The sequence below is a fragment of the Alosa sapidissima genome, chromosome 23 (assembly GCF_018492685.1).
Source record: "Alosa sapidissima isolate fAloSap1 chromosome 23, fAloSap1.pri, whole genome shotgun sequence".
NCBI lineage: Eukaryota > Metazoa > Chordata > Actinopteri > Clupeiformes > Clupeidae > Alosa > Alosa sapidissima.
Genome location: NC_055979.1, coordinates 28,153,513 through 28,170,424, shown reverse-complemented (window position 1 = coordinate 28,170,424; position 16,912 = coordinate 28,153,513). Strand labels below are relative to the sequence as shown.

General features: G+C 43.0%; 1 protein-coding gene across 1 annotated transcript; it reads right to left on the bottom strand.

The window, feature by feature from the left end:
- Positions 1–4,157: 4,157 nt before the first annotated feature.
- On the bottom strand, positions 4,158–15,566 carry LOC121699075 (B-cell receptor CD22-like). The gene is made up of 8 exons (XM_042081717.1): positions 15,405–15,566; positions 6,941–6,982; positions 6,490–6,771; positions 5,907–6,173; positions 5,445–5,717; positions 5,076–5,342; positions 4,576–4,842; positions 4,158–4,438 (listed from the first exon to the last, which is right to left on the bottom strand). The coding sequence occupies exons 1-8, from the start codon at positions 15,538–15,540 to the stop codon at positions 4,158–4,160; spliced, it is 1,815 nt and encodes a 604-aa protein (XP_041937651.1). The 5' UTR covers positions 15,541–15,566.
- Between the last annotated feature and the right edge of the window lie 1,346 nt (positions 15,567–16,912).

The window sequence follows — 16,912 nt, the reverse complement described above, 5'->3', positions numbered from 1 at the left end:
TAACATATATCAATTTTAAAAAGAAATCCTGTGGTAAAAATACCAGTTGTAGCACATCTTCTGATATACATTTGAAAAAAAAAAATACATATTTAGTCATCATTTTAAGATGATTTAAATCATCATAGCTAGCATAGCTAGCGCGTTGTGACTAACAAGGCCCCTTAGCTGTTCTAAATTCAATGTTGCTTATAATACAGACTCGAATGGTTTATTGCTAAGGTTGCTACATATCTGGCAAGATTTCGTAAAATAAAGGCACAGCAACCAGAAATGTAACGATTTATTCATAGATAAATCATTCTTCTGCCAAGAAATATCCAAGTCTAAAATATTCCCTAAATTAATTCTTCCAAATTAACTTCTATAAACGTTGTACATATGTACAAGAAACTCCACAGATTGCTTTCCATTTCCTCTGTACTTTTGTCCATCACAACCTATCTTCACATTATTCCTTACTTGGTGAACAACCAGGCTTCACAGCAGAGTAAAGGTGTTCCTCTGGTTGGTTCATTGGTTTGGCTTTAACAAAATGCAGCTTCAAGTTAGCACAACAGTAAGGACATTTGGTTTAAAACAAGCAAGCTAAATACCTCTTATCTAAACCTTACCTAAATCGTCAATAAAAAGTGCAGCTGTCACTAAGAAAAGGCTTGCTATGACTGTTTTTTCTTCCATTTTCATGGGGTATATGAATCAGATCACCAGACAATGTGGTGCATATGACAACAACAGGCTTATATAGTCCTTCATATCACTATACCATCATAATGAAGATACCAATATGAGTTACCAGTGAAAACAGAAAGTTATACATTCCTGCATACTGTTGCTTTAGAGGACAGAAATATGACTCACCTCTACTGCCCAGTGGTTTCATCTTAATCTGTACATCAGCATATGTGACATCACTGGGGCCAGCTGAATCTTCATGTTAGAAAATAAAACATGTAAGCCTCATCTAATTTTGTATAATTTAGTATAATTTTGTTGCCTTTATGAAGAATTGTGAACTCTTCAGAAATGACTTAATCTTGTAATGTTGAATTATAGGCAGAGGGCAAGGATGTTCACTTTACCTTGTTTCTTGTGTTTCTTTGGTTTAACAGTGGCATACGTCACATCACTGGATCCGTCCCCACCTCCATCTGAGCCTACTGCAGAGACACCATGACCAGAGAGAGTTAGTCCTAGTCCTAGACTTGGGTCATTTTCCTGTTTCATATATATATATATTAAGCCTAGTTCTAGACTGAAAGAAAACGTCAGTGAAACTCTCCATGGATAAGACCTATGAGATGTTTGTGTTTTCTTCAATTCATCAGTAAATGTGCAAATTAAATAACTCTGGATGTGGTGGAATAGTGGAAATGTCACCACCAGACATACAATTGGTCTGGGTTTTGATTCCTGAATCCCCCTTCGTGAGTCTGTCGCTTTGAATAAAATCATCCGTTAAATACTTCAATTATAACTTTTTAACTTTGTAAAGACAAACAGGTTATTATAATTATGAGCCACAAGAGCCCAGAGCAAAGGCTGTTGCGGAGTTCAGAATATGTGTGTGTCCAGCTATTGCTGGAGACCGAGATGGCTCAGGAACTGACCTGGACTCTTCACTGGCCTCAGGAGGGAGTACAGCGTGTCTGACATTGTTGCACCTCTCTTGGCTGGAACAAGTTTAAAAACAGGTCACACAACTAAAGGCTTATCTGCGCTAATGTGTTAAAGGAATACTCCTTTAGGACCTAAAGGACCTATTTACGGTAGATACCAAGTTCAAACTTTCATTTTAGAGAAAAATTAAGTTAATTGGTGGAGTTTTGAGCAAGAGCATTGTTTGCATTAGCAATGAAATGGTCTACAATGGAAGTCTGTGGGGAACCATTTTATACCATTGGCAATTCTCAACATACTGTATAATTACACTTCTGTGGAAGTGTGGTGAAGTTGCCCTACTGTAGGTCATTTTTACTCCGGAGTATTTCTTTAATTGCAACACATTAATCAGATGTCTTGAAGACGCGTGAAGTATACATTCTACATAACAGACCTTTCTTTTTCTTGTCTGTATCCTTCAGCTCAATCTCGGCATAGACCACATCACCGGTTCCAGCCACAGCACCACCTAGTGGAAGATGCAGACCACAAAAAATGAGCTCCATCACTAGAGGTAGTTTTGCTGTAAATTGCTTTGTGTCTTCTAAAATTGCTACTGGTTTCTGTGGGAGGATAGGAGCCATGGGAGGATACTACAGCCTTCAGTGTACAATGAACACATGTCATTACTTGCTTCCCCCTTGAAACACTCCATACTTGAACTCAATGAGTTTCCTGACTCAGGAAGAGATGAATAACTAAAGGATAAATTAAGATGACTCCAGTTCAATTGAACATTGCACACACGGGCGTGTCAACCAAAAAATTAGGTGTGGTCAGGCGCATGATCCAAAAATCTCAACTTAAAGCCACTAGAAATCATAACGGCACTGACCAAGAAAAACCTGGTCAGAAGCGAAAGGCATGCAAGTGCAAGTGTGAAACTGTTTTCTGCAGTTGCCTTTGGAACCACGGTGAAGTAAGTTTCACTTTGCCTATGAGTTTGCCTATGAGTTTGCCTATGAGTTCAAATAATAGGTGACTGCATATGCATGTAGGCTATACTCTGCTAGTCACACACAGGTTTTAGTAAAACAAGGTTTAGTGGAATCCCTGTGTTCCATACATGGTCTCACGTGCAAGCAGATTCCTTCAAATGTGCTGACTGTCAAAATACTGATGCGCTGTATGAAGTTGCTCAGCTTGCTATTAAAGGGAATGACAGATGTCACTCTCATTGGTTTAAAGGATGTTTTGCCCAAAACACACCCATGACTAATTAAGAAACATAAGAACAACCCTTTTCAACTATGCGTCTGGCAAACTTATTACGCCACCATGATAGCGATTTTGGACTGGACACGCCCTAAATGTATTTAAACCATCCGCTTCAGATGGTACATTTCAGACTGTTAAGATAGGGTCAGAAGACATGAGTAAATTATATGGGTGAAATCTCTTACCTAAAACTCTTGTCTGTGAGGTTGAACTGCGACTGTTGCTTTGCTGTGGACCACTTGAGAAAGACAGAGATCCTCTCATCAGTCAAAGAAGAACTTCTTTGAGTGTAATACACTGGTGTGTAATGGATGGCTGGCAAGACCCATAGAACTTACACACAAACACACTTTTTTTTTTTTCAGTATATTTTTTGGGGCTTTTATGCCTTTAGTTGACAGGATAGTGGAGATTGACAGGAAGTGAGTGGGAGAGAGAGTGTTGGGGTGGGATCCGGAAAGGACCACGGGGCGGGAATTGAACCCGGGTCGCCAGCGTGCAGTGCAGGTGCCCCAGCCAGTTGCGCCACAGCTGGGGCCGACACACACACTTTATTGATGACTGTGTAGTGGATAAGAAACATATTCAAAGCGTCTTGGCTCCCCATTCATTAGAATGTGACTTTATGAGGAAAAATACTTACGGGTTTGGCGTCACTGAAACTGAACCTGAATTTCAAAAAGAGGACTTTTAGAATAAACATTATGATGTGATATGTAATCTGTTCTCTTCTTGTTGAAAGTCTGCATATTTACTTATGAAATGTATCAGGTGAAACACTGTTGTTTTCACTGTTGTTTTCTTACCTTTTGCTTTTCGGGAGCGACACAGCAGGACCAGTAGAATGACCAGAGCAAAGGCAAAAAGCAGTCCCATCCCCACACCCACTGCTACCAGCAACTTAGACCCAGACCCAGACCCAGCATCTGAAATATTACACTCCGTGATCACTAAGTGAAGGTACAAGTCAGGACATAGTTATAACTGACAATCACATGTTCTTCAGAAAAATGAGAATTTCCTTCACTGCTAGAAGGATGAAAGTCTGCTGAACCACCACATGGAAATCCAGACACAACTAGTGTGACATTCAGAGAGCACAGATCTCCACAGAAGGTATCGCAGCTCTGGGTTCTGTACTACGGCACTATTTTACAGTAGATTACAGTGAATCATTTAAACTGACATTAGTGAACTATAGAAACACACACACATACTCTCAATAACTTTATATTTACATGTATATATATACTGTATATATATTCTAATGAAACAAACTAACCTATACACTTGATCTCAACTGCATCACTATATTGAGTATAGAAGACTGGGTCTCCTCTCCCAGCTCTGCACCAGTACTGTCCTCCATCAGAGACTTTAACAGAGCTGATGCTGTAGGAGTTTCCATCAGTCTGGGCCACAGGATCAGAGGTCTGTGTGTCTCTGTACCAGTAGAACACCAAACCAGAGGAAACACCCAACAACTCACATCTCAGAGTCACTGAGTCTCCTGTGAGGAGCTGGTGGTCTGGACTTAATGTGACTTTGGGCTTTGATGCTGAAGAGGAAGAAACAGTCATTATCAAACACATCTCAACAAAGTTAGAATGTCACACACACTCACACTCACACTCACACTCACACACACACACACACACACACACACACACACACACACACACACACTGTAGTTACCTTTAACATCAAGAGTTATTTTCCTGCTTGGTTGTGATGCTGTGGGTCTGTCTCTCCTCTCCCCCTGACACCAGTACTGGCCCTTATGAGACTCTGCAGCTCCTCTGATGGTGAAGGTGTTTCCCTCAGACACTGGGGTTCTGCTGGGCCCCTTATACCACTTATATGTCCAGCCACTGAGAGACTCCATCACACACTTCAGAGTGACCATCTCTCCAGTGAACACAGGACTCTTGGGCTCTACAGTCACTGTAGCCAAAGGCAGCTCTGCACAGGAACACATGGAGAGAATGAGGAACAAAGATGAATGAGTGTGAACTGTTCTCATTAGATCACGAAAGACCTGGTAACACATGCCCATGTAATATTTGATTTTAAGCATGTATCAGTATATGATTCAGACATGATACCTTTGTATATTATTACTAATTTTTAGATAGAGAAAGCACTCATAAAACAATATCACCTTCCACTTGTTTTTTTGTCTGTTTAGAACTTACCTTCCACTGTAATCTGAACAGTATTGCTCTGAGGTGAATATGTCCCACTACTCTCTCTCAGTCCATAGCACATATACTCCCCCTGGTCAGACATAGTGGCTCTGCTGATGGTGTAGGTGTTTGTCTCAGAGGTTTTAAATAAATACAACCCATGTTTATACCACACATATGTCCAGTGTCTTGTAGGCTGTATTGCACATGTCAGAGTGACTGTTTCTCCAGTGAACACATGACTGGTTTGTACTGTCAGTTCAGGCTCTGGACAAGCTGTGTTGTGACAAATAAATTGTAATTAGGTTTATGAATACAACCTCTCAAGTAAATAGATATAATTATCATATAAAATATCATTGGTGTAGTAGTATTCACCTCTTACACTGACAGAGACTGGAGTACTACTCTGGGAGGTCTTAGGTCTTTTTCCTCTAGTGCCTTCACATGTGTAGTGGTACTGGCCAGCTCGATCAGGGAGGTAGATGGTGGTGGATTGTTTATTCCATTGGTGAATGCAATCACTACCTCTGTACCAGTAATACTGATACCAGTCTGTGTGTTCTGCTATATCACAGCTCAGAGTGACTGTATCTCCAGGATAGAAAGGAGGCTGAGGAGACACTACAGTTACTGCAGCTGTGGGCAGATCTGTTGAGGGAAACATCATAGACAAAGATTCATTTACTGACTGACTTCTAATGTGTGGGTCAAGAAACATTAAATGTACAAAGAGCCATATGACAGAACAATACATCTTATACATCTATCATGACCCTAAATGAGTGATCTGACCATCAAGACTCAGTCTGTCTGCAATTTTTATCAATCTGTATTCACCTGTGACACTGATAGAGAAAGATGTACTGCTCTGAGAATTCCTCGGCCGAATTCCTCCATGTCCTTTGCATGTGTAATGGCCAGCATCATCAGGAAGAGAGATGGTGATGGTCTTCCTGTTCTGGCTGGATATCTGGTCACTGTCTTTATACCAGTCATACTGACCCCAGTGTGTGTGTTCTGCTATATCACACCTCAGAGTGACTGTATCTCCAGGATAGAAGGGAGGCTGAGGAGACACTACAGTTACTGCAGCTGTGGGCAGATCTGTGGAGGGAAATGACATGCAACTGAAGACACAGGGCCAGATTTCAAATATTAACATGATAGGAAGTGTCACCTGACTGCACCTTTAAGTTTGAGCAGAGCTCTGAGAGTAAACAAAACATGAAGAAAACAACATCTCCCCAGATAGACATAGGCACTGACCTCAACATCTCCCCAGATAGACATGGGCACTGACCTCAACATCTCCCCAGATAGACATGGGCACTGACCTGGACATTCCTCCTCTGTTCTTAGATTTCTTGCACATCCAGTGGAATATAATGATTATGGTTCACATTAAGTGACCAAAACTCACCTAATACTTGCAGTTTCACTCCCTCACTCACTCTGCTGTGTGTGTTATTTTTGACACCAGAGCATGTGTAGTCACCACTATGGGACACATGCAGGGGCTGCACTGTGTATTCATTCCAGACTCTCCAGGCTTCTTGTGGGTAGTAAATTTGACCATCTTTGCACCAGATGAAACGCCATCCTGAGGTGTCCTGCCCCTCTATGTCGCATCTGAGAGTGACAGACTCTCCAGTGTAGAACTGTGTTTGGACAGGATCCAGCACCAGAACAGCTTTGGGAGTCTCTTTTCAAATCACAGGACAGACATGACATGAAGGTGTGAGGAAAACAGAGGAACACTGGACATAAAGACGTCTAGTCTGAAAACGGTATGGGTGAAAACCAAATGAGTCTGGTCTGTGATGTGGGGATAAGCAACAGCATGTTTAAAAAATGATAAAATTCACTTTTACCTTCCCCTGCTGCATGTCCAGAGTAGGAACACAAGATCAGCACTAGAACACAAAGACACACAGATCCAAGTTCCTCAGTTCTCAAAATATTTTGTTTTTATAATAATAATTTGATTGTAAAAGTGCCCTTTGATAGCAGTTACTGTGCATGTGTAAAAGGTCACACAAGCTAATGAATGAACAAAACATTGTCTCATTGTCTCAAAACAAACTCATTTTGCCAATACGTGTAAACGTGATAAATTGTAAATTGGTTACATAACTTGTGATCTAACTAGCAAGGCACTGTAACAAGCACCAGTGGTGTACACTGTAGAATCACAGAAAGTTAAAGGATTGGGGTTGAGCAACAATGAAATCTATTGTAACCTGTGCAAATTATTCAACATTATCCATCATGTTCTTGGCCTTTACTTATGTCATCCAGTATTTCCGTAGGATCTTAGCCACAGAGAGCAAAACTAGTATCCCATTCCAGCATATTTACTAAGCTCATTATCCCTGAACACACTATGCCACAATAATGTTTATGGGTTGATTTCACACCCAGCACTACCCTACAGATTTATTTAAATGTTTAGTTCCATGTTTGTCATATATCATTCCTGTAGTTTTTTTCTGATTCCTGTAGGTTTTTGCCCTATTCTAGAATCTTTTATGTATCAGTATCAAGATAATTTGGGCAGGTTAAGGAAATAAAAAATGTTTTGGTTTGAGTCAGATATAGAAATATATGTGAGTGTTAGGATGATTATATTTCAGTTGTTAAACCTAGGCCTACACTCCATTCAGCCGAGGATGTGTTCATTCTCACCACTAGATGGTGCTGTTAAACCTACCTCAAACTAGGACACAGGAGCAGGACTCTCACAACTCATCAGTCTAGTGATGGTCTGCAGGACGATCTAAAGCTAATGCCTTCCTGCAAAAGTACTGAAATCAACGTAAAATGCAGTTTTGTGGTCTTTTTTGTAGCTGCAGTGTCACCATGGTAGCAATTGACATTGAGGATGAGGGGGTTGTAACCCCCTCAAGAGTCATAGCCGACCAAAAACTATTACAATTATAACGCAGAGGAAGACCTGATCATTTAGGCAAAGCAAGGTGAAAGGGCATGACTGTTTAGATCAACCTGAATTTAATCTCAATGAGGCACATGTTACCGGTGTGAGTACTTTTGATTTGTTACAGTCAACGTTTACACTACGTGACTACATACAGGTAATGACAACTAACAATGACAAAGCTAGGTTGTGGCCTATTTTTACAACTTGCATAAAAGCTAATTCAAGGGACAACAGCAATTTATCAATACATTATTTTTTTTCATGTGTTTACATACCATGTGTAACAAGGTGGACCTTAAGTGTGTTGCAGGTGACCCAAATAAATGGATAGGAACAGAGAGCTTTGGTCAATAATTTTTGCTTTTTATTTCTCTTTAACTGCTCCAGGAGGGGGAAAGGAGACTTGGTCAGGGAGAATGTCAGAACAGAAACAAACAATAATAGCTCAATAAACTTGGGGATAACACAAAGACAAGGACCCAGGGAAAATACCTGGGTACAGCTGTGACTGTCTTTTAAGCACTAGTTAGCAAAATACCATACGCCGTCGCTCGACTAGGAGGGAACTAAACTGTGCTCACACGCACCCACAAGTGCCACTACACTGCAATCATCAGGAGTGAGTAATCAATCACACTAAAGAACACTCATGAAATGGTTTGAAACCCACACTGGCCACTAGGGCATATACTAAGAAGGAGCCTACTGCTATACAGGCATTGGCTATCTAGCAAAATTACAATCGGTCACAGCTAGGAGGGGCAAGGAGACAAGAGGAGACAAATAAAAATAATCAAACTCAAACCAGTAAAAGGGAGAAAAATCAGGAGGGGAACATTAACTGAGGCAGCCCTCGAGCGGATGGTTAAGAGGGCTGCTCAAAAACACTGGCCGACTAGGCCAGTGCCGACGGGGTAGGAGAGGGGAAAAGCAGAAAACAAACAAACTGGGGATGAACAACCAACTAACTCAACCTGACCATAAACCAACCTAGCGCCGCTACTTGGCGTTGGAAGGCACAATAATGGGCTAAGGACAGAGCAGGTCACCACTAGGGGGCATACAAACAAAAAAAAAAAAAAAAAAAAAACACAAACTAAATTTAATCAGGGGAAAACAGTGGTCAGGCTGTCATACTGACAGCCAGCTGTGATCTATAGCAAACAAGAAAACAAGATTTTACTAATAACATACATCTTCAATTATCACATACATGCCACAAGTCATAATTTTACAGTTATCAATACAAAGAACTTTTAATCAGTACAAAATGTAGGCACTTAAATCTTAAAATATAAATAACATACAAATACACATATTTCTAAACCCATGTAGCAACCCCAATCATTATTGCATGGTTAACTGGCAGTACAAGTAAGCCATTGCTGCCCACCTTGGCCTTGTTTGTGCTATGGGCAAGAGGCCCGAGGGGTCAGAGTGGAGGAGGGAGGGCGCGTCAGCTATAAATGGAAAAAAAGGAATATTGAGCCAATGTACAGGGCATAGCTAACGTAAAGGCAGGGCCTGGTTACGACAAGACAGAACAGCTGTAGACGTCATTGCTGCGCTACGAACATTAACACTCAACTATGCTACTTGCTAGGCTCATTAGCATGCATCGCCTACCTTGATGAACATGGGTAGTCTACTAGTCAAATGTCGGGTGAAATAAGGCAGGATTCCAGGGAGCTTTCGTCACACTGCAGTGAGAATGGGCCATACGGAACAGCACAATCAGCCAACATCCTTAAAAACCACCATAAAGCCCACCACCACCCCCCCCCCCCCCCTTACCGTCACTAACCAAGCAGCCCACTCCAGCCCAAGGTTTGTTTGTTGGTTAGCAAGAGAAACAAACATAGCTAAAGCCCACCGACTACGATACTGCAGTTCAAGATGAATCACAACCGCATACGTTAGCCTAGTATAAAAGTCCACCTACCGATGCCCAGTGTGAAATAAGCACAAGAAAACGCTCCTGTCCTCCAGAGTAGCCTACTGCCAGCGACGGCAACTTTCATCCTACGAGCCTCACAGAACACCATTATATTTCCAAGGAGTGATGGGCCCATTGGTTCAGTGTCATGTCCACAGGTGGGCACAATTAGTGTGCGCCTAATCAGTAGGCGCGCTCACACATGCATTCTCTTTACAACTCAACACAGAACAGAACAGGTCCAAGATCCACAAAACAGAACAGGTCCAAGATCCACAAAACAGAACAGGTCCAAGATCCACAAAAGAGAACAGGTCCAAGATCCACAAAACAGAACAGGTCCAAGATCCACAAAACAGAACAGGTCCAAGATCCACAAAAGAGAACAGGTCCAAGATCCACAAAACAGAACAGGTCCAAGATCCACAAAAGAGAACAGGTCCAAGATCCACAGGTTTTTGTGCTCAACCATTAACACTAACGGAGGCAAAGGTTTTTGTAAAGATTTTACAAATAGCTCTGAGGCAGTCAGTGATGCGGGCTGATCTGAACCCGAGCCCGGTGGAGACGGTAGAGAAGCTGAAGACGGCTCTTGGAAAAGCAAAGTGCGAAGTATAGGAAGTATTTGGGGACGTTCTTAAAGAAGATGACAGCAGTGTTGTTTATGTTCTATCCACTTTTTGCAAAGCCATTTAAAAGTATAACAGCCTACCTGTTAACATTCTAACTCCCAGACGAAGTAGCCTAAAATAATGCTGACACTTTACCACCTTTCGACGTAGCCTGCTGGTATTTTATGATCCCCAAGAGGCCATGGCTAGCCTACGTCAAACTTTTATAGTCTACAGCCAGTGTTAACAAATTAAACGCTTTGTGTTTGTGTGGCATTTGATAAGTGTAATAGAAATGTAGCTGTAAGAGCAAGTTATGGTTTTGTAGCATTAGCCCTGACATCTAAAGGTATTTTCTCTTCATTTCAACTGATACCCTAGTTGTTACTCTTGTAACTCCAGTAACTGATGCCCTAGTTGCTACTCTTGTGACTCCAGTAACTGATGCCCTAGTTGCTACTCTTGTGACTCCAGTAACTGTCTGCAGCTGTCATATGTCTCAGACGACAGACTATGCGGAGAAGTCTATCTCTTCTCTTCCCTTAAGTGAAGCATTGAACAGTTCAGTGGCCCTGGGGACAAATGACTTCCTCAGTCTGTCGGTTGTGCAAGGCAGTGAGCGAAGTCTCCAGCTGATCAGGCTCTTCTGCTTAACAATAGTGCTGTGGAGTGGGTGACACTCATTGTCCAAGATGTTGATCAGTTTGTTCAGGGTCCTTTTGTCAGATAGTGAAGTGATGCACTCCAGTTCAGCTCCCACTACAGAGCCAGCCTTCCTTACCAGCCTGTCCTTCCTCCCCAGCATACCACTGCATAGAAGAGGATGCTGGCAACAACAGACTGGTAGAACATCCTGAGGAGCTTACTGCACACATTGAAGGACCACAGCCTCCTCAGGAAGTACAGCCTGCTCTGCCCTTTCTTGTAGAGTGCATCAGTGTTGGCTGACCAGTCCAGTTTATTGTCCAGGTGGAGACCCAGATACTTGTAGGTGCTAACCACCTCCACATTGACCCCATCAATGTGGACTGGTAGCAGAGTGGGCTTAGACCTGCGGAAATCCACCACCATCTCCTTGGTCTTTGAAGTGTTAAGTTGAAGATGCTGCAGATCACAGTGTCAGAGAGACAGTTCTTCAGTCTGACGAACTGTGGTTGCTCGGTCAGGTAATCTGTAATCCAGGTTACCAGGTGAGCGTCCACACCCATCTGCAAGAGCTTGTCTCCCAATCTGAGGGGCTGGATGGTGTTAAAAGCACTTGAGAAATCAAAGAACATGATTCTCACAGCACTTTTTTCCCCACTTTTAAAAGATTGTTTACTATTTGTTAAAACATTAACATACAGATTTTATGCAAACAACTAATATTTAATTTATGATGAAAAAAACTATTGTGCCAAATAAGTCAAAGTCAAAGTCAAAGTCTGCTTTATTGTCAATTTCTTCACATGTCAAGACATACAAAGAGATCGAAATTACGTTTCCCACTATCCCACGGTGGAGACAAGACATATTTTACCAATTAGGTCCACAGACAAAACATAACATTCAAGTAAACAATATAAAAAGTAAATAAGAAGGCACATACAGTGAAGAAATAAGAGCAGCAAAAATGGGTTGAAATTGTGCAATTGTGCATACAGTAGACAGTCAATATAATAGTGCAAAAGTCAGGCCAATAAATGGCTGAGGTAGTTCTGTTTGACCTAAGTATGCAAGTGGCATAGTGGTGCAAGTTATGTAAGAGCAGCAGAAGTGTGTTCAGAAATGTTTTCAGGACACAGGACAACAACAACAAGTTGCAAAGTGTGCAAGTGTACAAGTGGAGTAGTGCAAGTGGAGTAGTGCAAGGCAGCCATTGTGGGTCCAAAAGTCCAGGATGTTATGTAGCTGAGGGTGGAGGGGGGAGAGAGTTCAGGATCCTAACAGCCTGGTGTATGAAGCTGTTGGTGAGTCTGGTGGTGCGGGAGTGCAGGCTTCTGTACCTCTTCCCAGAGGGCAGTAGATCAAACAAATTGTGAGCGGGGTGACTTGCATCACTCACAATTGTGGTCGCCTTGCGGGTGAGGTGGGAGGTGTAAATGTCTTTCAGGGAGGGGAGTGAAGCACCAATAATCCTTCCAGCTGTGTTCACTATGCGCTGCAGGGCTTTCCTGTTGTATTCAGTGCAGCTTCCGCCCACACAGCGATACAGCTTGAGAGGATGCTCTCAATGGTGCCTCGGTAGAATGTGGTCATGATGGCTGGTGGAGCACTTGCTCACCTGAGTTTCCGCAGGAAGTACAGGCGGCGCTGAGCTTTCTTCGCCAGTGATGCAGTGTTGGTGGTCCAGGAGAGGTCTTCACTGATGTGCACCCCCAGGAATTTGGTGCTGCTCACTCTCTCCACCACAGCACCGTCGATGGTCAGCGGCAGGTGTTGGGTGTGAGCTCTCCGGAAGTCAACAACAATCTCCTTGGTCTTGCTGACGTTCAGCAGGAGGTTGTTGTCCCTGCACCACGTGGTCAGAAGGTCGACCTCCATCCTGTATTGAGTCTCGTCGCCCTTGGTGATGAGACCCACCAGAGTTGTGTCGTCAGCAAATTTCACTATGTGGTTGTTGCTGTAGGTTGCAGTGCAGTCATGCGTCAGCAGGGTGAAGAGCAGCGGACTGAGCACGCAGCCTTGGGGGGCCCCCGTGCTCAGTGTGATGCTGCTTGAGATATTGTTGCCAACACGTACTACTTGAGGCCTCTGACAGAGGAAGTCCAGTAGCCAGTTGCAGAGGTAGGTAGTGAGTCCCAGTTTGTCAAGTTTGCAGATGAGTTGTTGTGGTATTATGGTGTTGAATGCAGAACTGAAGTCTATAAACAGCAACCTCACATATGAGTCTCTTTTTTCCAGGTGGGTGAGGGCTGGGTGGAGGGCAGAGCAGATTGCATCCTCTGTGGACCGTTTGGCTCGGTATGCAAACTGGAAGGGGTCCAGGGTGGGGGGGAGAATGGATTTGATGTGTGACATGACAAGCCGCTCAAAGCACTTCATGATGATGGGTGTCAGTGCCACGGGGCGGTAGTCATTGAAGCAGGATGGAGCAGTTTTCTTCTGCACAGGTATGATGGTGGCAGCTTTGAAACATGATGGGACGATGGCTTGCTTCAGGGAAGTGTTAAAGATGTTTACGAAGACATCCTGAAGCTCCTCTGCGCAGTCCTTCAGCGCACGACCTGGGATGTTGTCTGGGCCTGCTGCTTTACGGGTGTTGATAGCTGCAAGTGTCCTCTTCACGCTGTCGGCAGAGAGGCACAGGGGCTGCTCATGTAGAGGGGGATGGGTCTTCTGTGGGCAGGTGCTGTTTTGTGCTTCAAAGCAAGCAAAGAAGCGGTTCAGGTTGTTTAGCAGAGGGATGTTGCTCTCACAGCTCTGTGGCGCGGGCTTGTAGTCCGTGATGGCCTGAATGCCCTGCCATAGGCTTTGTGCGTTCCTGCTGTCTTTGAAGTGGGTGGTTATCTTGTGAGTGTATTCCTTTTTTGCTTCCTTGATGCCACGGGACAGGTTGGCTCTCGCTGTTCTCATGCCAGCTTCATCCCCAGCTCTATAGGCTTTGTCTCTGGCCTTCAGCAGCCTGAGGACATCCCCTGTCAGCCATGGCTTCATTACATTACATTACATTACATTTAGCAGACACTTCTTGACCAAAGTGACTTACATATGTCAGCTATATTACAAGGGATCACATTGTCCCCGGAGCAACTTGGGGTTAAGTGCCTTGCTCAAGGGCACAACGGTGGAAGCCGGGAATTGAACCGACAACTTTCAGGCTACTGCACGCTAGCCCAGCTCCTCAATCACTACACTACCACCGCCCCAGTTAGCCCGAGTGATGATGTCTTTTGTGTGGGTCACATCATCAATGCACTTGGTGATGTAAGAGGTTACAGTGTCTGTATACTCCTCTATGTCTGTCTGGTTGTTGTAAGTGGCTGCCTGCTTAAACATTTCCCAGTCTGTTGTGTCAAAGCAGTCTTGAAGAGCATCGGAGGCTCCCTCAGGCCACACTTTTACCTGCAGGCGTCTGTTGTTCACTGACAGCCTGGTACAGTTCACTAAGAGCCGTGTTCCTGTCGCTGTTATTGCTGGTAGGCGGGATGTATACTGCGACTAGCAGAATCGCAGTAATTTCCCTTGGCAGGTAAAAAGGACGGCACTTTATGATCATAAATAGATATTTTAGTAACAATTAACAAATATTAACAAATATTAACAAAGGGTAATGACTAGTTTGCTACAGTACTTGTTATGGCACCTTATTATAAAGTGTTACCAATATTTGCAGTTTGTGTTGCAGTCAGGTTGATTTAAATATCGGGTGAGTGCGGGCCGCTTGTGAATGTACCCGCCCACCACTGGTTCTCAGAACACTCAAGGACCAAAAGACCAAGAACCACTTAACCAATAAAAAAAAACACGGACCACCCAGCTAAAAAAAAAAGAAAAAGTAGACCTACTTCAACAGTACAGTATGTTACACAATAGGCCTACTCAATGCACCACCTTGCTTATTGTCTTTGCACCTTGCTTATTGTGTCAGAGGATTCATATAATTTAAACTGGCATAGCTTACATAGACAGTGTTGCAGAACTGTTTGGATTCACATACAAGTTGGTTCAATATTGCAAACAACTCATCTATATTATACTTTAACACGTCTGCTCGCAGACCACCAGTTGTCCGGGGACCACACTTTGAGAAACACTGTCCTAAAGAAAGGCACAGAGATGGAAACTAACAGAACACACACACACACATACACACACACACACACACACACACACACACACACACACACACACACACAGGGATAACTCACAGAGCAGCAGGCCCAGAGTAGAGAGCTCCATGCTGTGTGTCGTCCGGTTACTGATTGACTGAGATGGTAGAGTGTGATGAGAGCAAAAGACACTAGCCAAAGACAAACCACCTCCTTCCTCCCCCACAGAGAACATGGGAGGAGTAGTAGACAGAGAGAAAGAGAGAGAAAGAGAGAGAGAGAGAGAGAGGGAGAGAGAGAGAGAGAGAGAGAGAGAAAGAGAGAGAGAGAGAGAGAGAGGCGTAGAGAGTAAGACAACATGAGTGTGTGTGTACATCTGTGTATGTGTGAGACAGAGAGTGTGTTTGTGTATGTGTGTGGGTGTGTGTGTATAAGTATACTCTCTTGATCCTGTGAGGGAAATTTGGTCTCTGCATTTATCCCAATCTGTGAATTAGTACACACAATGAGGTGAAGCACACACTAATCCTGGTGCAGTGAGCTGCCTGCATCAACAGCGGCGCTCGGGGAGCAGTGAGGGGTTAGGTGCCTTGCACAAGGGCACTTCAGCCGTGCCTACTGGCCGTGCCTACTGCCTACCTTCACCATCAGAGGAGCTGCAGAGTCTCATAAGGGCCAGTACTGGTGTCAGGGGGAGAGGAGAGACAGACCCACAGCATCACAAGAAAGCAGCAGAATAACTCTTGATGTCAAAGGTAACCCTATTTTGTGTGTGTGTGTGCGTGTGTGTGTGTGTGTGTGTGTGTGTGTGTGTGTGTGTGTGAGGGTGGGGTAAGGAAGAGAGAGAGAGAGACAGACAGCAGTCAGGCAAATGTCAGGCAAAACACACAAAACTATTTTGATTGATTGATTGTTTTATATTGCTTGCTTCACTGATGTTTATTAGTTAACAAGCAGCAATACATTTTGGACTGTACATTTCCATCTATTTTTGTCTGTAGAGTCATGTCAAGTCACAATGTGTATACAGATGATTAAATCAGAGTCTAACAGTGTCTGGTGATATATGTCACTGTAGCAGTGGATGGATTCATAATTCAGCCCTTCTGAAAGGTCTTCTGTGTGAGGGGGTCGGCCTGAATCTCCCATACACATACAGTACATAGATGTATCTAGTTTCTCATTATTGGTCTTTTGCTCTTTTATTTTTACAATTCTCATTTTATATCACTTTTATCACATTAAAAAGGAAGGAAAACAAAAGTATTAATTCATCATATCTAATAGGCATGGCTATAACTACAAGGAAAAAAGGTAACACTTTATAATAACTACACACAATTCATCATTTATTACGCATTTGTAAACTATTAGTAAATGGTTTGTTCATCATTTGTAAAGTATTGCTCAGTAAAGCATTTATACACACAGTTATAAATGGTTTGTTCACAATAAATACATAAAAAATGTAAATAGATGTTATATTCTTAATAAATAATGCAACAACCATTTATGCATTACAGTTTTTTCTGATTGCTTAAGCACATTTTTTGTAACTATGGCTTTTTTTGCAAAACTCTACACACAAATGGCAAAACCTCTCACCC

Bases quoted from the DNA above. Each gene is read 5' to 3' on its own strand.
- LOC121699075 (XM_042081717.1), bottom strand. From the start codon at position 15,540: ATGTTCTCTGTGGGGGAGGAAGGAGGTGGTTTGTCTTTGGCTAGTGTC. The intron at 6,174-6,489 runs GTGAGTTTTGGT...TTCCCTCCACAG, and splicing joins AGTGAAACTGCAAGTATTAG to ATCTGCCCACAGCTGCAGTA. The intron at 5,343-5,444 runs GTGAATACTACT...GTCACAACACAG, and splicing joins AGTCTCTGTCAGTGTAAGAG to CTTGTCCAGAGCCTGAACTG.